General features: G+C 38.6%; 1 protein-coding gene across 4 annotated transcripts in view; it reads left to right on the top strand.

The window, feature by feature from the left end:
* pax7a (paired box 7a) overlaps positions 1-22,421 on the top strand; it is a 76,157-nt gene extending 53,736 nt beyond the window's left edge. For all 4 annotated transcript variants that reach the window (XM_077726450.1, XM_077726451.1, XM_077726448.1 and 1 more), the window contains 2 exons: positions 16,435-16,684; positions 19,981-22,421. In XM_077726450.1, coding sequence (XP_077582576.1) covers positions 16,435-16,684; positions 19,981-20,096 — 366 coding nt within the window. In that variant the 3' untranslated portion in view covers positions 20,097-22,421. The remainder of the gene's footprint in view (positions 1-16,434; positions 16,685-19,980) is intronic.
* The last annotated feature ends 227 nt before the right edge of the window (positions 22,422-22,648 follow it).

Below are 22,648 nucleotides of genomic sequence, written 5' to 3'. Positions count from 1 at the left end.
CCTCCCTTTGATCCGTGTCCCGGGGCCTGCCCGCCTGCACCGCACCAACGCACGCTGACACCGTGCTCACCAGCGACTCCCCACAACTGTCTGTGCGAGATAAGGCAGAGGGGACTCCAAACTAAGCTGCTTCTCCTCTATTAGCCTACGAAGATGTTTCTTTAAAAAAAATGGGATGAATTATTTTAAGAGCTCTTGTCGCTGCCAAAAATTGGAGAGAAGAAGAGGGGGTGAAATATATGGAACAATCTGGCTTCATTTTGCTTGACTTCTAACAAGACTCCCTCCACCTGAATACCAATGAGAGAGTGTAGAGGAGGGGGAATTGTTGGAGTCCCCCACACTATTAAAACTTGGGCATTAAGCCTTTCACCGGGCACTGTGTCAGCTGGCAGCCTCCGCTGACAACAAATCAAAGGGATGAGCACATCGCCCGCCTGCATTCAAGGCACCGGCGCTCGCTCAACAAGAGGGGGTGCATGAACAGAGTGCGTGTTTGTATGTGAGGAAGGATGGGGGGCACATGGTGGTTAATTAGAAGTCCCATTAAAACAAATGTTGTTTTAATTTGGCAAGTATTAAAAAAATGTAAGAGGCTTTCTGTGGAAAAAAAACAAACTAAGATCAACAACCGCTGTTTGCAGCTGCCAAGAAAATCCAGGAGCTGTAAATCATATCCAGTGGGTATACTGTTTGTGCACAGATTACTACTGCTGCCTGTTGTGTTTGCAATACTTCTGAACTCTGAGGAAACCTGCGAGGAATGTGACATCACTAAAAGACACTACATAAACAGTACAATTGCATGTGTGTACACTGTTAAGTATTCCCATTTGCGGTAATGCAACAGTATGTACTGCTAGAAATGAGAATGGTGCCTACCAGAGTGTGTGCTTCCGCCAAGGCCCAATGGTTCCTTATTAGGAATTTTTTGATACTGCACTGCGCATTTAACATTTAAATCACATAATTAATTATGACACTGGAAACAGGACAACATTTAATGCATTCTACAAATGCCATAAAGAGAACTATAGCTGTTTTTCTTCATGCATAGTATATGTATTGATACATATTATTTGTATGTGCGTGTGTGCATACATGTACTATATGTGCATGTGTCGGAGTACACAGGACGATTGATTATTATTATTTTTTTATTTAGGATTTTTGTAAACATGACACCAAATTTTGAAGTACTTCAAATAAATACGTTAATACTCATACACCAATTAATTATTTAGTTTAGGAGGAATAGTTATGTCTTCCCTCCGACAAAAGTTCATAGTAAAGTAGTAGTTGCGTTTCCCAGCCGGCTTGTTATACCGGTGGCTCAGGCTGGTGCCCATATTGAATTTTAAATAGTAGTCCATGAAACACACATTTTTTTCTTGTTTATTTCTGTTAAGGTTTTATATATATATATATATATATATATATATATATATATATATATATATATATATATATATATATATATATATATATATATATATATATATATATATATATATATATATATATATATATATATATATATATATATATATATATATATATATATATATATATATATATATAAACTACTAAGTTTGGTAGTGTGCATTGTAGTTGTATGCTTGGTGGGAGGATTAATAATAATATGACAAAAAAGGTTTTGCTTTCCAGTCTCCCAGGCAACTGCATGGAACCCTTTTCCCTCAAATATTATGGTATTGATGTGGTTCCATCATACTCACCTAGCAACCTTCGTTCCTTTCTATTTGGCTACATGCCATTGCGCGTTAACTACTACAACCCCCCACACTCCCATCCACCCACCTCCACCACCACCACCACCACCTTCCTCTGAGCTCCAAAATGTCTCTCCCCTGGAGAGGCAGCGCCCAGATGAAAGGCTAGGGCGGACAATAAAAATGCTATTTAAATGCAAGGGTGTTTGTGTGCGGGTGAGAGATACTTCCCGCTGAAAGTGAGCTGCCACATCCCGATAAATAATAAATATAACGGGAATGTGATTTACATTTATCTCACCGAGGCAGCCAATATGAATTTGGGTAAATCCTAGAAGATGGGGATTTAAGGAGCAAAATGACTGCAACTGATTCACATGCTGTGAGTCCCACGCATCCACGATGCCTACAAGGTGCATAGGCCTACTACTTGTGCCTTTATTACATTGGAGGCACATACTTGGATGCTATTTAATATCGACACTGATGACACTGCGCTCCTGACAGGCTCATCCACACTCTTCAAGGTGACTTTTGCTAGCATCACTAGCATCGTCACAATACCCTTATTACAACTTTGTAAAGAATTTATACAAGCTACTGAATACATTCCCATGCTTTTGTTTGTTGAGAGGATATGAGATTCAAACTTGAGTCCAAATCTTTCCTTGCGTTAAGTACATTGCACAATATGCATTTTTCTCGCGGCCAGTCAAGGTTTCTTTACAGGTGATGTCAGACAGTGCATTTGTGGTCTTGGTAGAGCTTGAAATGAAGCTCCTCTGCCAAAGTGGGATAAAGCATATAAAGCACATAATGCAGATTAATAAAAAAATGTATTTGATGTTTGCTGGAGCCTATACCAGCTGATTCCAGGCTAGAGGCAGGGGGCACCATGGAATGGTGGCCATCCAATCGCAGGGCACAAGGAGCCGGACAACCATGCATACTCAGAATAATACCTAGGGGCAATTTAGAATGTCCAATCAGCCTACCATGCATGTTTTTGGAATGTGGGAGTAAACCGGAGTGCCTGGAGGAAACCCACAAATGCCCGGGGCGAACATGCAAACTCCACACAGGTGGATGTGACCTGTATTTGAACTCAGGATCCCAGAGCTGTGAGGTTGACGCGGTAGGCACTCTTGAAGTAGCCTTAGACATTTCCAGGCCAGCCTGGAGACACCGTCCTTCCTGCATTTCCTGGATGGCCCCCTCCCAATAGAAAATGCCGGCCACACCATACCAAGGATGTGTCCAAAAGGCATTGAAAACAGATGCCCAACCCACCTCATCTGGCTCCTCACCTTTGAGCCTCTCCTGGAGGACGGAGCTCCTAGCCCTTTCAAAAAGGGAAAGCATGGACACCTGCAGAAAATTAATTTTGACTCCTGGAAATATTGACCACATGGATATTTGAAAGCGCTTTGCAAAAGAAAAACATACAAATACCAATTGCCGCAACACTAATCCAAAATGACCACAGCAGAAGCTGATTTACAATGGAAGACTTACAACCGTAGATACACAACAAAAGTACCCACACAAACATCCCTGGTAAGCCTTTTACTTACAACAGAAGCATTGCATGCGTGGCTGTTAAGGCCATTTTGTTTTGTCATTTGGCTATGGCCATTTGTGTATCTACTTTTGAAAAGCCTTTGAATTTAAAAATTGTCTGACACTCCCCAGGCACCGGACACTGTGCTTTAATTCAGAAACCATACAGAACTAAAAAGAGCTCACTCCATAACAAAATATAGACAATACAAAACAAATGCGCATTGAGAGCCAATAATATCAAATTCATTTTTTTCTTTGGTGAAAGATACAGACACCACAAAACTCTCTGCATTGACCCCACTCTGTCCCTCTGGGGGATCAAAGGTCAGGAGAGCATATGGATATTGTAGGGTGTTCGCTGAATTGGTTTTGCTGTGAAACTGCCATCCAGTTCATCCATGTTGTATGCGCGTGCACTTCATGTGCTTCCTGTTAGTTCCAGATGCCACTCTGACAGGTGCATTCATATGATTGATACCTCTCCTTGACTTTTTACCCTCAACTCTCTCACCTATACTTTCTTGGCGGCAAAGTTAGCGTCAGACCCACCAATAAAGTCAGCCCACTCGGTTGAAGCTCAGCTGGGCTGTATGGCTGCGCAGTAGCTCTCCACTCCGCTTCCAGCTGAGAGCTATTTCACTATTTATATACATGTAATTATGGCTATGAGGTGCAGATATTAACACTGTCAAGAACAATTTGACCTGACATATTTCACCATGCCTGGACCCTGCTGGTTTGAACAAACAAATCATCCCCTCCCTTCCCTCAATCTCAATATCCCCTTACACACTTGTCTTCCTCCAACCATTTCTTCAACCTTTTCTCCACCCATTTCGCTTTTCTGCTGCTTTATCCATACACACAAAAAAAAAAAATCTCCTGGATTCAGAAAATCTGTGGTTTAAATTAGAATTCTGTGTTTTCATGTGCCCTTTCGAACGGGGGTGTGTGACGGGGTCTCTTGTTCCCAGTGGCTGAATCCATCCCATACTTACTCAAGCATATCACTAGCCACACGTTCTCCAATTGCAGTACAATAGACGACATATTAACCTCTGGTTAGTGCGGGGCCAAGGACTTTATAGCTGGAACTGTGGTGCGTTTAAGAGGTTAGTGGACAGCTGTGGTCGCTCAAATGTGAGGGTATTAGTAGAAAGGTTGATGAGAATGTGGGGGGAAAGCTGGAACCACCAGAGGTGGGAGTAAGGGGGTCATGTGCCTAGGATGTAGTGAAAAATAGATTCCATTCCAACTGTATTTTTGGATAAAAATCTTATGAAATAATGGCAGTGATAAATATTTTTAAATCAAGTTCCTACTATTATAAAAAGGATCTTTAACATTATTTTTGTGCGTGTCTTTCTATTATTATATTGGGTGAATTGTTTTAACCTTGATAGCAATATTCAATGATAACCGTGACAGTAACAGTGGGTCGAATTTATGCGTGGTATCAACAGAATAATACAAATGTTTTAGAATATAGTCGTAAATTAGTTTTAGAATTTGCTTGATTTTTGGCCAAGATGGTGAGAAGAGTTGTAAAGCGGAGGGCAAGAGGTGGCATGCACAGGAAAGGCGTTGGGAAGAGTGACAGCTTGTTCCAGCGGCTGCTAATCGTCCTCAACGGCGCCTCCCGTGTCAGTGCCCACTTTCTGTCAGTGCCAATCAGCTACTTAATTGAACACAATTAGCACCCCACCCCAACACCAATTCTTCAAAGAATCCTCCGGGACCCCCACCATCACCACTATGCCAGTACCTCTCATTCCTTGTGGAAGACACTTTTCACTTGTTATTAATGCACCACAGCCAATTAAGGCAGTGGCATGTGGGCCAAAGCCCATCATCTGCTGCCTGCCACAGTCGCTGCCCCCCATGCACTGCGCCACCTCCACCGTTACCAAAACGCTTTAATTCAATTTATGCAATCGCTGTTATTTTTAAATAGTCATTTTGTCTGCTCAGATGAAGGGCTCGGCTGCCCATTGGGATCGCCTCCTCATCTCATGTGAAGGATGGGGAAATTGGGACGCTTTCTTTGGGGAGGAGTTGATTCCAAGATACTTTGCATACTTGCAAGTATTAGAAATATATGTGATGATTTATAAAGATCAATACATTCTTCATCTGTACTGACTGAGTGATTGTGGATTAAAATATAGAACATTTACTGAAGTTGGTGATAAAAATAATAAAGTAAATACTCTTAAATACTTTTCTGTAATCATTTGATCCTTTTAGTCATTCTGTAGTGCACATCCTTGTAAGGGTTGTCAGAGCCTATCCCGGCTGACTTCAGGCTGAAGCCAGACTATACCCTAGACTGGTCGCCAGCACACAGAGAAACAAACGACCATCCACACTCACAACTATATACCACCACCAGCCGCCACCAATCTTCATAAAAACATTTACTAATGATTAATAAAGGAATGATTATTTAAAAAAGCAAAAATAAATTCCCCTTCAAGTGCACACATTTGTCACTTTTCAAAATACCCATCATTGCCTGGCCTTTAATCTTACTTTTTGCCAACTCCCCTTTGCTGAAGTATCTAAAGCAATATACAACAACTAGGACAAATAACCTTCACTTGGAAGACGGTCACACAATGTATTTAAGCGTGCAAATCATATTGAGGAAAATAATGTATAAACACGAAAAATTACAATGCTTAATGCAGTCTTTTATATCCCTCTCTCTGTATGAGACTCAAACAAAGCGCGTCTCACTTCTTGGCCCCATTAAAGCTTACGCGTACAACAGAGAAGTGTGACTAGTAGGCAGGGCAATCTGTGATATTTACATTTGTCTGATGACAATAGTACTGACATTTAAAATCATCTGAAAAAAAAGGAATTTTGCCAGGGAAATTTTTGGCTTTTGTTAAGAAAGGAAGTATCTTTTCACTTGTTTCTCCTTACTGGTCATGATCAAGATGTCTTTTGTCCATTTAGCTTTGATTAAGCTTACATGACAGATGTCTAGCAAATAAGGTTTACTAATGTTGATATAGCAAATAAAATACGATAGCAAAGCATTCTCAGTTTCACAAACCATAGTACTCCATAAAGTCCCTTTTCCCAACTGGTTTCATGCATCTAGAATAGTTGCTGGTCCACTTGTCAAAGTCAGACACTTCCAAGATGAGCAATTGCTATAATCGGAGCCTGAGGACGGGCCCTTCCAAATATTGATCTGCAATTCAAGTGTCATCCGCGCGGATCTCAAGTAATCGCTTTCTGTCAGGCTATCGGCAAATCTGCTAAGATGCGACATTCTGCAGCGTTCAGATAACTTGCAGACATTTTCGTAGTGCTTATTTTATTCCCCCACCTCCCGTCTGGCCTTTTTGACCTCTCCCTAACTTAAAGGTACATCTCGAGGCCATTTCATTTGGGCAGAGCGCCGCAGCTATCAGTGACAGAGGAACTAATCCAGTCTTGCGCAGATTAAGAGTATTTGTGGAACTGTGGCTGTGTTGGATGGAACAGAGGGGCTCTCGCTATCAGCTCTCCAGGCAGGCGAGCCCTCGGGCAAGCACAGTCCTACAGGAGTCTTTGTACTTCACCCCCACCTAAAGGACTCCACTTCCTTCGTACTCAAGATGACTTCTATTCACGTCTCCAGCACCCCTGCCCTTCTTCAGTATACCATTTCATTTTCAATGTCGTTTTTCTACACACACAGCTGCAAGTGCTCAAAAAGATGCTGAATTGTATTTTTAACACTATTAATACACATCTCTCTTCCAATATTATTCTATTATTCCCACTTCATCTTTTAAGCACCTCTGCTCTCTTTTGCTCTTTTTATATATATATATATATATATATATATATATATATATATATATATATATATATATATATATATATATATATATATATATATATATATATATATATATATATATATATATATATATATATATATATATATATATATATATATATATATATATATATATATATATATATATATATATATATATATATATATATATATATATATATATATATATATATATATATATATATATATATATATATATATATATATATATATATATATATATATATATATATATATATATATATATATATATATATATATATATATATATATATATATATATATATATATATATATATATATATATATATATATATATATATATATATATATATATATATATATATATATATATATATATATATATATATATATATATATATATATATATATATATATATATATATATATATATATATATATATATATATATATAAAAATATATATACATATATATATATATGCTGAATATCTGCGAAAAGGCCTTGCAGTCACCAAATCAAATTCTGATTGGTTGAAGCAACAGTCTTATCGACGCTTGTTTAATGCTGCAGAGCCTGCAGAACTGATTGTGAAGGTCTTGAGGCAAATATTTGACCCTGGCAACAAATAATGGCTGAAATGTGATTGGTTAAATCCTTCAATATGAAACACTCATCTGGAAGCAGTGCAACCAGGGGGAAAGCAATGGAAAGAAGCTGACAGACAATTTGGAATTGTTTAATAAATATTCATTGACAAAATATAATTAACATTACTCTGTGATTCAGATATTGATATATATATTTTTTAAAAGAGAATTTATATATATATATATATATATATATATATATATATATATATATATATATATATATATATATATATATATATATATATATATATATATATATATATATATATATATATATATATATATATATATATATATATATATATATATATATATATATATAAAATCATTCTGCTAGTTTCGAACCAAAACACAGTTTTGCTCTAAAAATTCTCTTTTAAAAAATGGATTAGATGAGAAAGGAAAATTTCAGTTACACGCATAGCACAGCAAACGTGTATATAACTGCAAATTTCCCATTTAGCATTTCCTCTATGTATTTCAAATACTCGTGCCTTCATCCGATAAGTTCAAACTTTTTTTACACTCCCCCATCTTCCTCAGAGAAAAACTAGATTTGCTTGTATAAATCAACTTTAAACTACATGCCTTTCTTTTCAATATCACTTTCTATTCACATCTTGAGCACCACTTCCCATGGACCTTCATATTTCCGCTTTCCTTTTTTATAAACACTGCTGTGGGTGTTAGATTTGGAGGGAAAGCTGAAGATTTTACTCCAGAATTATATTTGAATTTGTGTTACTGCATGTCTCCTTTTGAATATCACAGTCTATTCATATCTCCAGCACCCCTGCCTTCCTTGTACTATCTCCCATACTTGTCAACTCATTCGTTTTTCCCGTATTTTAATTTTTTTTATAATTTCAAATTGTGCACTGTGTATAACCACTTTTGTACGGGACAAAAAATGTTAAAAAAATAGTATATTTTTTGCAGAACCGATCTCGTTTTACCCATTTTGTCTCTAATCCGGATCGTTTTGCTCACTGGTAGCGGACAAAAACGTCACCATCAACTGTTACATGCTTTAAGCATATGTGCACGCACATTATCCTTTCATACGTCCACCTTTTCACTATATAAATATAGTGTGTCAGTAAGCAATGTACTTAGAGAGTCAAGTTGTGAGCATGGAACACCAACATCTAAAGAATCTTGAATTTAGTGCATAAAAAGGACACAGACTGATCGGGCACTACGTCTACTTTGGGGAAAATTTTAGACTTTTTAGTGCGCCCGATTGAGAAAATATGTGCTGCGTTGCATTTGTACAGTTTATTATCGCTTAACAAGGTGAATTGCAATCATTAGGGGAGCAATTGGGCGAGATTGACAGATATTATCTTTTCTCTTCTATTTTCACACACATTGCTGCAGGTATTTGAAATGGGGGGTGTGCAACAAATTCCACTCCAAAATTCTCCAAGTTTTTCCATTTCAATATCGCTTTCTCTTTACGAGCACTTGTGCCATCAGTTTACTGTTTCCCATTTTCATTCTCCCTTCCTTTTGTCAATCAATGTTGCAGGCGTTCAAATGAAACACTAAGAAGCGAAGTTCACCCAAGAATTTGGAAATGTTTTTTCTGTCGTGTATTTCTTTTCATTATCAAGACAGACATATCACGAACACTACACATATATAAAAAAATATTTATATATAGGCACGTACCATGATTCATGGTCAGCTGTAAGCACAGATTTTTGAAAGCACCTTGTTGCAAAATTCTATCACTAGGGACAACGAGGATGGGCGGCAGGTGGGCATATTAGGTATTCTGTTGAAGTGAGATGCTTCTATGCCACCTAGTGGGATGCCGAGACACTTGGATTCTCAAAGCGAAAGAGAAAGGTCGCAGGCCACCTGGCGGGATATCGAAGCACACAGATTGATTGGCAAGCGAGAGCAAGGCTTTACTGGATTTCACCCTTTGCTCACATGGTGAAAATTTGCTTGCAGACCTAGACAATTTTTTTTCTCATGATGATGTTCGTATCATAAAACCTTGTGATGAGGTGTTCGTGTTATGAGGGTCAATGGTAGTATTATTCATTTGTATATATTTATTTTTTATTTATTCATTTTCGGAACCGCTTTGTCCTCACAATGGTCGCGGCGGGTGCTGGAGCCTATTCCAGCTGACTTTGGGCCAGAGGCGGGTGGACACTCTGAATCAGTGGCCAGCCGATCGCAGGTGACGAGAAGACGGACAATCATGCACACTCAAACCCGTAACTAGGGGCCATTTAGAGTGTCCAATCAGCCAACCATGCATGTTTTTGGGAGGAAACCGGAGTACCCGGAGAAAATCCACGCAACCCTGGGGGAACAGGGGAACCATACTGGTGGACCGACCTGGATTTGAACCCGGGACCCCAGAGCTGCGAGGCCGACGCGCTAATCAGTCAGCTGCTGGGGTGCCTATATATATAGTTCAAATTTTAAAAAAATGACCATGAATGGCATTATGAACATCTTCATAGATTAATACAATGTTGGAAAAATAAAATGAATAAAATTAGAATAAACAAATGAATAGTAATACAAACACAGCTCCATGTAACACTGAAGTAAACATTTTCCCCGTAGTTTTGAACTCATTACATGATGATGGTCATAAATCCAATTATAAACTGGGCAGACTGGGTGCGTATGCTCATCGTTCAATACAATGAATGAATGTTGTCTCATCCCAGCCAAAATGGATTAGACGTCTTGCACCGTCAATGGCAGCCAATGGGATGCGTCCCCAGACCTCTACCCTCCTTCTCCACACTTTATACATGACATCCACTTTCCTTTTTTTTAACAAACATGACTGCAGGTGTTCTAAAAACTACAACATGTCAGCCTAAATATTTATTTCAAACTGAATTAATACAAGACTTAATCTTACATTAATTCAAACACAACAACAGCAAGCAATGCACAAAGAGAAACTCATCAAACATTAGCACAGACAAAAAAAATAGAAAAAGCTATGTGACTGTTGTCCACATAAGACAGGAGTTATGAAAGGAACACATTATGTGCCTCAAGTATGCTATTTATTTATCTAAAAGGATGCACATTGTATCAATTTACAATGCTCTGCAGGCTACTATGCTCACAACTTGAGAGAATTAATTACTTTTTTGTTATTATTTTTAAAGTAATCTATCTGTAAAGAGGGAGGAGGTTGGGGGAGCTATAGGGAACAGCCCGGAGCATTGTCCTTTAAACTAAAGTCCTGGCTCGCATTATCTCTCCAAGCAGCAGTCACACTAACCAACAATAAAAAAAATGAGTGGAGGAAGACAAGAAAGTGAAAAAGGAAAAAGATTGGGAGTTTCATGAGCATATTTAGATGAAAAATAAATAAGTTTTTTCTTTTTAATTCAAACTTTTGTCTAATATTCACCACCCTATTAATAAAACATTCCAAATTTAAACTCGATATTTTACCAAAAATTAAATAAAAATGTCTTTCAGTTAAGTTTTTAAGGTTGTTATCAAGAACCAAATGTCAGTGTTGTTGTTTTTTTTTATTGACGTGATTTGAAAAAGGAAAGCAAATGAAATCTGGTGTTCCATTAAATGTCAAGTATGTTAATAGATCATATAAAACTTATGTCATGTAAATTTATTGAATTCCAAGTTTTATAACTAGTTTCCAATTTAAAATATTTTTTTCAACTATTCACCAAAGAGCATTTTTTCCATATAACAGCTTTGCTGGGAATATTTTGTCAATAAAGTGTTCAAGACACATTCAGCAATGCCTTAAAGAAAACAATAAAACAAATAATGAATAAATAAATAAACAAAATAATATTTATAATGGTGATAGATAAAGAAGAAATGACAAAATGCAGTACATTATTTGAGTGATGTACCAATTTTAGTACTTTGTTCTCTTGTGAAATTTAAAGGCTGTGAAGGTTCACAGCTAGACTTCGGTGAGGGCAGGCGCGAGCTAAATACCCAGTGCTGGCGGTATGATTGTCGTTTATCCGTCTGTGTGCCTTACGGTTGTCTGCCTTTCACCCGTAGTTAGCTGGGCTAGGCTCCAGCAACCCCGCGACCCTTTTGAGGGTGCGGTAAGGAAGATGAAGGAATGAATGAATGAATATGCTTATGATCAACAATGTGGTAATTATGCCATACTTCTTGCTGGAAAACCTTTATAGCATAATAACATTCCCATTTATTAGTATTTTTATCAAAACGTTACACAAAGGGTGTTCTAAAAACTGCTCATCTTTGCTGTTTCAGCAAAAATGAAACAATTAAAGGCAACATTTTTTTTTTTTTTAAAAGTACTGACGGCACTGTCTGACCCATCGTGATTCGCTAAAATAGAAGAAAAATGTGTGACGGCAGTCAGTTCCGGAGATAAGCCATCCATTTTCTTTTGAAGAACTTTTATGGGCGTGAATATTAATTGCAGCGATTGTTGGCCATTGCGCTTCATCAGGGGGAGCGATGCAATCGAGCTTCAATTAAAAGCTAAAATGGACTCTCCCTGCAGCTCATGCACTCTTCCATGTCAAACTCGCACACAAGGTTGCCACACATTGCTCGTGGATTAAATGAACACATGGAAATGAACGCAGCGCAATTTGAAAAAGTTCCAAAGGATGTGATGAATTGAGGAAATGCTCCATTCCTCCCCTCCTCACACACAGATGTGCGTGTGTGTGGCAAGAGCCTCCGTGAGGCCCTAATTGGTTTAGCAGCCGAGGGGCCATAGGTCAGCCTAGCGTAGCCAAACTCAACATGAACCTGATGTTGACAGGATGCCTGCGCACTATAGGAGGGAAGCATGTGTGAGACATAATTTCTGCTTTTTGCCCACTATTTGTTTTAAACACCCCCGGCTCACCACTTCCCGCGAAACTATTAGGGACTGGCACTCATTATTCATAGTTTTTTTTAAAATTAATATTCCAAAAATATATTTTTGGGTCATTTTACCATACATTGTTTTTTTTTGGAAAGTTATCTCTTTTGATATTCATTGATTAGTTTTTTTCCCTTTATCCTCAATTGCGTCGCAGTGGGTGCTGGAGCAGATCCCAGCTGTCTCTGGGCCAGAGGTGGGGACACCCTGAATTGGTAGCCAGCCGATTGCAGGGCACAAGGAGACGGACAACCATGCACACACACTATAACTAGGGGCCATTTAGAGTGTCCAATCGGCCTACCGGGCAGCTCGGTGGATTAGTGGTTGGCGTGTCGGCCTCACAGCTCTGGAGTCCTGGGTTCAAATCCAGGTTGGTCCACCTGTGTAGTGTTTGGATGTTCTCCCTGGGTACTCTGATTTGCTCTCAAATTCTAAAAACATAAATGGTAGGTATGATTTTAACCCCGGACCCCAGAGCTGTGAAGCCGACACGCTAACCACTTACCCACCGGGCCGCCTATCCCTTTTGATATTTTCATCATATTTTATAACTTGCACTATTGACCATCTCTTTTTTTCTTCTTAGTTTTTCCACACTTTTGTATTTGTTTTATTGGTGTTTTTCCTGAAGAGATACATTAGTTTGTTGGTGATTTAAACCCATTTATTTGGAATGGAATGGAAATTATGTCTATGACTTAAGTATCACCTAAACATTTTTTTTGTTTTTTTTACATATTAGTCCAAATAGTCTTCAAATGAGTCTTGCTCATTAACACATTTAATTGGATGACAGAAAATGTTCACCTGACATTTTTTCTAATTCAATTTAATTATTATGTGGGCGGACCTGCGTCTTGAGTGGTATGGGCTCCAGCACCCCCTGTGACCCTAGTGAATGAATGTTTATTATGTCTTACAAACTTAAATACATTTAATTGATTGAATTTTTTTTTTATCATCTCAATTATTTATTGCTTTATGACTACATCTTGGATAAAAAAGTCATTTCTTTCTTTTGTTCTTTTGTTGGTATTTTTAGTATATCTCAAATATTGTCTCATTTTAAGCATTGCTTTTATTTAGATTTATTTTGATTGTGACGTGTGATTATGAGTGCAAATGATTGTTGGCACCAGCATCGTGCCACCATCTTGAGGACAGGGGGTGTTGGTGATGAGTGGAAAGAAGTTTTTATTCCCTTAAAGTACTGTTGCAACTATTTGCATCAATATCTTGAACAATCCCTATGCCTGTGTTGTATAATGTTCATACATTCATTCATCTTTCATACTGCGCGTCCGCGTAAGAGTTGCAGGGGTTGGCGGAGCCTATGTCAGCTGACTTCGCACGAAAGGTGGACTACACCCTAGACTGGTCCCCAGTCAGCCGAAAGGCGCACACAGGGACAAACGACTGGTCACACTCACAATCATACCACCATAAGCGGGAATCGTGACCGTGCCTGCCCACATCGAATCAAAATCAGGAGAATGAACCACTAGAGTACACCATCAGGAGGTTATTGACTAATAATTCTGCATCACTGCTATTTTTAAAAATAATTCCATCCTATACATTATTTTACAATCCTTTTTTGTCTCTTTCCAAACGTGCTTGAGAGTGCAGCACAACTCAACATAATCTCTTCTGTTTGAACACTTTCCGAGTGCTTCCTCTGGCGAATGTCACAAGCTATTACAATAATCTAGAATATTGAATTGGAAGCTTTATGCAGTGGGAGTAATGCGCACACAGTCATATAGCGGGGCCTAGCCCTAACCTCCAGTATCAGTGGGCCTCTTCGATTCCACGCAGGGATCTGAAGGGATCATTTACGAGTTCCAAGCCATTACTATTCATGAGATGGCGGGCTCTGGGGCGAGGGATTAGGGACTCCCTTGGCGCTTGTTGTGCCGCAGGCTGGTGCTTTTGCCTCAGAACGTGTGTCGTCTGGCACGGGTGGCAGAGCTATTATCGCCCTGGGACCCTGGTTTCCCTCAGCAGAACACTTAGTGACAGTGCCAGCTAATGGAAACAGACTCTCTTGTTTCCTTCATACCCCCTCGTCACCACCGACTCATTCTTGAAAAGAAAAGATGAGCCGCTCTGTCCATTTTTGCTCGATCCCGGGTGGGGATCACGCCTTGCTATTGGTACGTCAAGTAAAGTAGTGATTGTAGGGACCAGTCCAGTGCTCTAACTCAAAGTCAACTGGGCTGGGCTCCAGCTCAATTGGAGGACAAAAGTTATAGAAAAAAGTAGGATGATTTTTTTCCCCCCTAAAATTATACTTAGCCTACTTAAACAAAAGTTATAGAAAAAAGTAGGAAGATTTTTCCCCATATAATTATACTTAGCCTACTTAAAATTTTACAAAAACGTGTGTCCTGCACAACAAATCCAAAAAAATTACCACAATCTTATTACAATTTTTTAGTTTGTTTAGTTAAAATTACATTTCAACAAAGTTTGGAGAAATCATCATACTCAAAATATTCAACCGGATATTGTACTTTGTCACTTCAAAAGTGAATATGAGATCATTTATTTATTTATTTCAGAATACAATTAATTCAGTGAATTTATTTTTATTGCCCATTTCAACATTACATTTTTATGTCAAATGCGGGCAGCAAAATATTGATCCTGTGGGTTTCCTAGCTTGAATAGCCTATCTTACATAAATGGTATAAAAATATTTACGGAAACAAATATAGACAACTGATGGTGTAGTGGTTTTCTCGCCTGTCTTCCGTGTACGAAGGTACAGTGTCGATTAGCGCTGGTGACCGTATGATTGTGAGTGCGAATGGTCATCCGTCTCTCCGCGTGCTCTACGGCTCACTGGGTCTAGGACTGAGGTGGGCAAACTGGTCCTCGGGGGCCGCTGTGAGTGCAGGATTTTGTTCCAACTGATCCAACACAAACAGTTCAACCGATGAAGTTTCTGCTGAAACAAGAAGCACCTGACTGCAATCCACTGATTGCACTTCTAAGATTCCAGATTGTAGGTTGGAACGAAAAGTCCCATCCACTATGGCCCTTTCTGGAATAGTTTGTAGTTTGCCCAACCCTGATCCAGGATTTAGTCTGCATTTAGCCCGAAGTCAGCTGGGATAAACTCCATCAACCCCTTCAACACTTAACGAGGGTAAGGAAGATAAATGAATGAAACAAATATATTTCCTGCCACCGAACGATGTAGTGGTTCATTCTGCCTTTGATGCAGACAGCGTGGGATCAATTCCCACTCGGTGGTATCATGACTGTGAGTACGAAAGGTTGTCTTTAACTACATGTGCCGTCTGACTGACTGGTGACCAGTCCTGGGTGTTGTCCACTGCCCAGATAAGGACAAAAACAGTTGCAAATGAATGAAATTTAATTTGTGCATGAAAAAGTTGATATCTAAATGAGCAAAATTGAATCCAGAAAACTGATTAAAGGTTGAATTATTCACACAGCTATGACACACACAAAAATAAATGTACAACAACGACAGATAATGTAATTCATTACATTCAATCTCTAAAAGCAATTGTGGTTTAAATTTAACAAAGTTTTCATTTAGATTCTTTGCAATCGACAAGAACTTGAAGCAACCAGTCTAGAATTATAAGTTTACCCTTCATAAAATACGGTGCAAACTACTCCAAACATGAAATATTTTGACGACGCTTTAGCCATAATAGAAATTAACTATGTGTGAAAACATGTTTTTTTAATCTTGGTTTCCTTTCCTTGTCCTCAGGTGATGAGTATACTGAGCAACGGGAGTGCGGTCGCCTCACAGCCGCAACACGACTTCTCCATCTCCCCGTTGCACGGAAGCCTGGATGCCTCCAACCCCATCTCGGCTAGCTGCAGCCAGCGATCGGACCCCATTAAGGGCGTGGACAGCCTAGCCTCTTCGCAGTCCTACTGCCCCCCCACCTACAGCGCTACCAGCTACAGTGTGGACCCCGTCACCGCAGGCTACCAGTATAGTCAATACGGCCAAAGTGAGTGGTCGTGTTTGATGTGTTATTTTAGTTTAACTGTTTCAATTCATAAATGATATGAATTTTATTTTTCTCCGCCTCTGCATCCAATCTCTTTTGACTGTGGAGGATGAATGAACGTTTCTCATGTGCCCTTCCCAGTCAGAAGGAATTTGATGTCTAGCGTCATCACTGGCACTAAAACATTCAGAGCCAATTAAATAATGCTACTTCGGGCTATCGCCAGTGTGTATTTTTTATTTTAATTTCATTTGGTGCCCAAATGGTTAGAGTGTTGTTCTCACAGTTCTGAATCGAGGGTTCAACACCGGGTTCAGAACTTTCTTTATGGAGTTTCCATGTTCTGCCTGCTCTGTGTGGATTTTTTCCTGGTACTCCCGGTAAATTCTTACTTGCCTCTAGTTATGAGTCCGAGTGTGAATGGTTGTCTGTCTCTTGGTGCCCTGGGGCCTGTAGTTAGCTGGGATAGGCTACAACACAAATAATGAATGTTTTCATTTTCTTATTTCATTTTATTTGATTCTTTTAGTTTTTTTTACTAACATTCTATGAATTTATGATTGGATTTATAATGGAGTGGCCCAGTGGTTTTCACATCTTCCAAACAATTTCCTGAGATCGAAGGTTCGATCCCCGGTGGATTCCGTTCTTCCGGAGTGGAGTTTGCATTCTTTCCCGGACTTTGACTGGGTTTTTTTCCAGGTCCTCTGGTTTCCTCTCACATCCCAAAAAATATGCATGGTAGGCTCTGAAAGGGGCATGTAAAGACATGGAAATGTCCAGTTCAAGGAAGTATGTAAAATGAAAGGACTTGCCTTTCAGAATTCAGCTCAGCTTGCGAGTGACTCATGGCAAACCTCCCTTATCATCAAAAATTGCACCCCCAATGGCTCTACAAAGTTTAATTCATTTTCCATACCGCTTATCGTCACAAGGGTCACAGGAATTGGTGGTGCCTATCCCAACTAACTACGGGACATTCATGGCCAGCCAATCGCAGTGCACAAGGAGACAGGCAACCATTCGCTCTCATAGACATACAGTTGTGGTCAAATGTTTACATGCACTTGTGAAGAACATAATCTCATGGCTCTGTTGAGTTTCCAGTTATTTCTATAACTCAGATTTTTCTCTGATAAAGTGATTGGAACAGATACTTCTTTGTCACAAAAACATTCATGAAGTTTGGTTCTTTTATGACATTATTATGAGTTAACAGAAAAAGTGATCTTGTTTAGCGTTTTCATGAAATGTGGTTCTTTTATGACTTTATTATGGGTGAACAAAAAAAGTGATCTTTTTTTCTGTTCACCCATAATAAAGTCATGAAAGAACCAAACTTCCTAAATGTTTTTTTGTGAAAAAAACGTATTTGTTCCAATCACTCTATCAGAGAAAAATCTGAGTTGTAAAAATAACTGGAAACTCAAGGGAGCAGTGACATTATATTCTTCACAAGTGTATGTAAACTTTTGACCACAACTGTACCTAGGGGCAATTTAGTGTTCGAATAGTCTAGCATGCATGTTTTTGGAATGTGGGAGGAAACCGGAGTACCTGGGCAAATCCCACACAGAACATGCAAACTCCTCAAAGGAAGATCCAGACCTGCGATCAAACCCACAATCTTAGAACTGTAGGGCTGACGCCCTAACCCTGCAGAAAACAAGAAGCACATGGTTGCAATCCACTGATTGCACTTGTAGGACAACAGATTGGTGAAAATGTACTCTCTATGGGCACCCACTGCAGCCCTTTGTGGACTAGTTTGCCCACCCCTGCCCTAACCACTCGTGCACCGGACCGCCCAGTGCGAACATAACACTGCATTTGGCTACTGGCAAAATGCGACCGGTCTGAATGCAGTCATGATAAGCAATACACAATTTTGAATGAATCAGCTGCCCTTCATTGTAAAATAAAAAAACAAGGTATATATATTATTGTAATAGGGAAAAGATAAGCACTTAATCTTAGCAATCTTAGCACCCTGTTTTCAACAAAACTGTTATAGTAAAAAACTAAAACCTGAAAAAGCAGAGACCTCTTGACCTTTGCACCTTAGCTCAGACACGTGCTCTTGATAAAGAAACCCCTCGTTTTCCCCCCTTCCTTCCAAAACACTATCATGCTCCTTAGTCCACTTGTGTGAGAAAGAGCATAGAGGGCCACTTCAAACAGCAGCAAGCCCCCGCGGGCCATGATGTCCTCTTGCCCACCTCTTCCTCTCGCCTTCATCACACTCACACTAGTATAACCCCGGGGCAGGAAAGAGTTAGCCTTATTAGATTAGCGTAAATGACCGATTCTTTCGCTGTCCTTTACCAAGGTAAAACAGAGAACACTATCAACCACAATTTTTTTGTATTCACCGGTGGACCTCTTTCACTTTCTGCCGTTGCATCACACAACGTCAAGCAGATGGCAGCTACAGAGGATGTGAGTTGATGCCGGGTTAATTAAGATGCTGATTGAGCGCAGTGGATGGCTAATGAATAGAAGGAGAGCTGCCGTCAGATGCTGAAAATGATTGGTTGTGTAGAGTGTGGAGGGCATGAAATCATAGATACCAAGTGTAATGAAGACTGGCACCCACACTCAAGGATGGAGAGGTTAGACTACGGTGGGGTTGGGGTTTTGGTAGTTGAGTGACAGGACAGTCTCTACCAAGCTGCAAATGGTTGGTGGAGAGATAGACAGATAGATAGATACAGAGAGAGAGAGAGAGAGAGAGAGAGAGAGAGAGAGAGAGAGAGAGAGAGAGAGAGAGAGAGAGAGAGAGAGAGAGAGAGAGAGAGAGAGAGAGAGAGAGAGAGAGAGAGAGAGAGAGAGAGAAAGAGAGTGAGAGAGTGAGAGAGAGAGAGAGAGAGAGAGAGAGAGAGAGAGAGAGAGAGAGAGAGAGAGAGAGAGAGAGAGAGAGAGAGAGAGAGAGAGAGAGAGAGAGAAAGAGAGAGAGAGAGAACCCTTTCGATAATGGAAGAGGAATAAGGAATTTACTCAAAATTGTTTTTAATGTGTACAGATTTAATATTTGACAAGATTTTCCCAAAAATAATCATTTCAATCAAATAAAATTACATTTACAACTTATCCAAGCTTTTGTGAAAAACTCGCTACCAAAATAAAACATGGTAGTAAATGTTACTACTAGTAAATTCTTGAAGACAGTTCTGTGAAGTGCAACAAAACTAGTGCCTTTAAACCTAACATTGATGTTTTTTTGCTGAAATAAGCCACTTTTTACACTACTGGGGTCCCTTTTCAAGCTGAATTGACTGTTTTTTGTTTCTTGTTAGCTGCCGTAGACTATCTGGCTAAGAACGTCAGTTTATCCACCCAGAGGAGGATGAAGCTTGGCGACCACTCGGCTGTGCTGGGACTGCTGCAAGTGGAGACGGGTCAGGCCTACTGAAGTGCCAACTTTTTCCCCAGCAGACCCCCAAGGGTCACTTGTTAGCAGATGAACACTTTGGAGCCACTTTGACTTTGATGTTGTTAGTAGTTAATAATATCATTTCAACTACTTTCCCTCCTTTTTTCATATTGTTAATATTATTGTTGTTGTTGATATGTTGTTCTTTGATTCCATGACAAGCAGGAGTAGTGTTTTTTTTCTTCGTGAAACTACTTTTCTTTGCCCAGAGTTCCATTTTTTTTAATGTGAGTTAGAGGAGGGGGACCAGCGATTTGACCTTCTCGCTTTCATATTCATCTTGACATTCCAAAACCACTTTGCCACTCTGTGGGAACTCTGGCTGGAGCGATTCTGCAGGGAATTTTAAGCAGTTTTTTGGCTGCCCAAAGCCCCTACCCCCTTCCTATCCTCCAACCTCTATGCCATCCCCAGCCACGGTCCATTGGGAAGGGGTTTTTGTTTGGGGAAAACAGATTCGTGAAACTAATGTATTTTTTCTGAAAATACAGAAGCCAAATGACATAACGCTAAATCCCATTTGCCAATGTGAAAAACGTATTAAATCACACAAATATAAAATTATGCGCCTTCACTTGACCTCAAGCAAAACAAGCATTCCTTTTAAGACATTCCTCCCCACCAAAAAAAAAAGAAGAAAAAAAAAAGAATCTAGAATTGTTCCAACCCTGCATACACTAAAGATGTGCACAAGGGAAACATGACATAACTTTTAAAATTTGCACTTTTGGAAAAGGGTCATCATTGTATGGGATGAGAATAAAGTTTCAATTCACAAGAATCCAATTTTACTATTTAATTCTTGACAAGGATGAAATGGAATAATTCAAGAAATGTATACAATATTTCTTGTAGTACTTAAGATTAAAACGTTTTTTAAGTAACATTCCAAGTTTATATAGCCCATTTTTAGGGGTAAAATTTAGGTTTGGTTCTTAATTAAAACTCCATCACATTTTCCGCATTTGTTTTTATCATGTGCTATTTTCTCAAATTGTTGGGATATTACAAAGACAAATGACTTAATATAATGAAAATAAAGTTATGTATTATTTAAGTAAATTGTAACATCAGCCACAAAAGGAATTTAGAAGAATAAAACAAAAATATTATTTTATGATTTAAAAAAGAAACATTTTAAACTAATATTAAACCTTCATATACAACTATATTTCAGTAGTATCCATTTTATTCTTGTGACACCACATCTAACGTTACAAAAATCACAAATTATCATAACAAGAAAAAAAATTGCAACAGTAAAATAAATGGCTAAAATAGGATTAATAGGAGAAGTTTTTTTTCTGTTCCAATTTAATCGAATAAAGTTTAATCTTAAAAAATTAAAGGGTGTTTTTATTTCAGTTTAAATGTTAATTTGTGTTTCATCAATTAAAAAGGAACAGTGATTTACAACGAGGCAACTAAAGTCCTATTTTAAAAAGAACAATTCAGCTTTTTGCAAAAATCAAATTGTATTACACTAAGTTAAATTTCTGGTAGTGTGTTTATGCTTCTAGGTTCACAGACTACACAAAAGCATTCATCTGATACCATCCAGGACCACCTGTTTGCCCCCTCACGTGTCATTTCCTCTCTTTTTTTCCATCATACTTTTCAAATGTGTACAGTCTCCGTTTGTTTCTAAAATGTATGTTTTGCACTAAAACAAAACTCAACCTTTCCTCTTGACTGTCTGGTGGTTTTCTATTGGTTTTGTTGGAATTTTTGTATTTAACACACTTGAATCCCTCTTCGGGAAGATGAATAGGTAAACACTTTGGAATTAATTTCCCTGGTGATTTGGTGAAGTGAGAGGACCAAAAACTGCTCTGAATGGACTCTGACCATAACACTTGACGGATCAGACAGATCTTTTTACATGCGGGCCATAGAGGTCTGAGCATTTTCATTTATACGAGCCTTTGCCGAAAAAAGAAAATAGGCAAAAGAGTGCCGTGAGATTCGTACCTACTGAATCACCTCATCACTTCTCATGTGAACTTGTGGATAATTTAAAAAATAAAAAATTAAGAAATACAAAAAAAGAAGAAGAAAAAAATTAGACTTGTCTTTAGTGTATCAATCTCATTTCTAACTCTCTCAAAAAAACTTTGGATATTTAAAGCGTCTTATTGCCCGGATGAGCTGAATTAACTTGTTTAGTTGTTTTCTGAGATGCTCCTCTTTCTGTTTGGCATGTGTGTGTATATACTATCATGGTATAATTTATTCTTCTCTATGAATATTAGACTAGTGGGAAAACTTGTATTGGTATTTACTACCTTCAGCCTGTGTGTGTGTTTACTGTAACACTGGCGTAACTGTATCAAATAAAGATCCCAAATAAAATGTTGTAAAATGAGTTTTTCCCAATTTTCTATCACATTATATAATTAAAATCCTTCTATCACTGAAGAATATTGGTACCAAACCAGTTCAATTAAAGATCAGTGACATGATTTTCTGGCTTGTGATAATACATAAAATGCTCTACATTTTTGTTCTTGTAAAAAGTGAAAATGCTTTAA

This window comes from Stigmatopora nigra, chromosome 10 (genome assembly GCF_051989575.1).
Source record: "Stigmatopora nigra isolate UIUO_SnigA chromosome 10, RoL_Snig_1.1, whole genome shotgun sequence".
NCBI lineage: Eukaryota > Metazoa > Chordata > Actinopteri > Syngnathiformes > Syngnathidae > Stigmatopora > Stigmatopora nigra.
The sequence above is the reverse complement of the archived record's forward strand: the minus strand, read 5'-3'. Positions and strand labels throughout refer to the sequence as shown.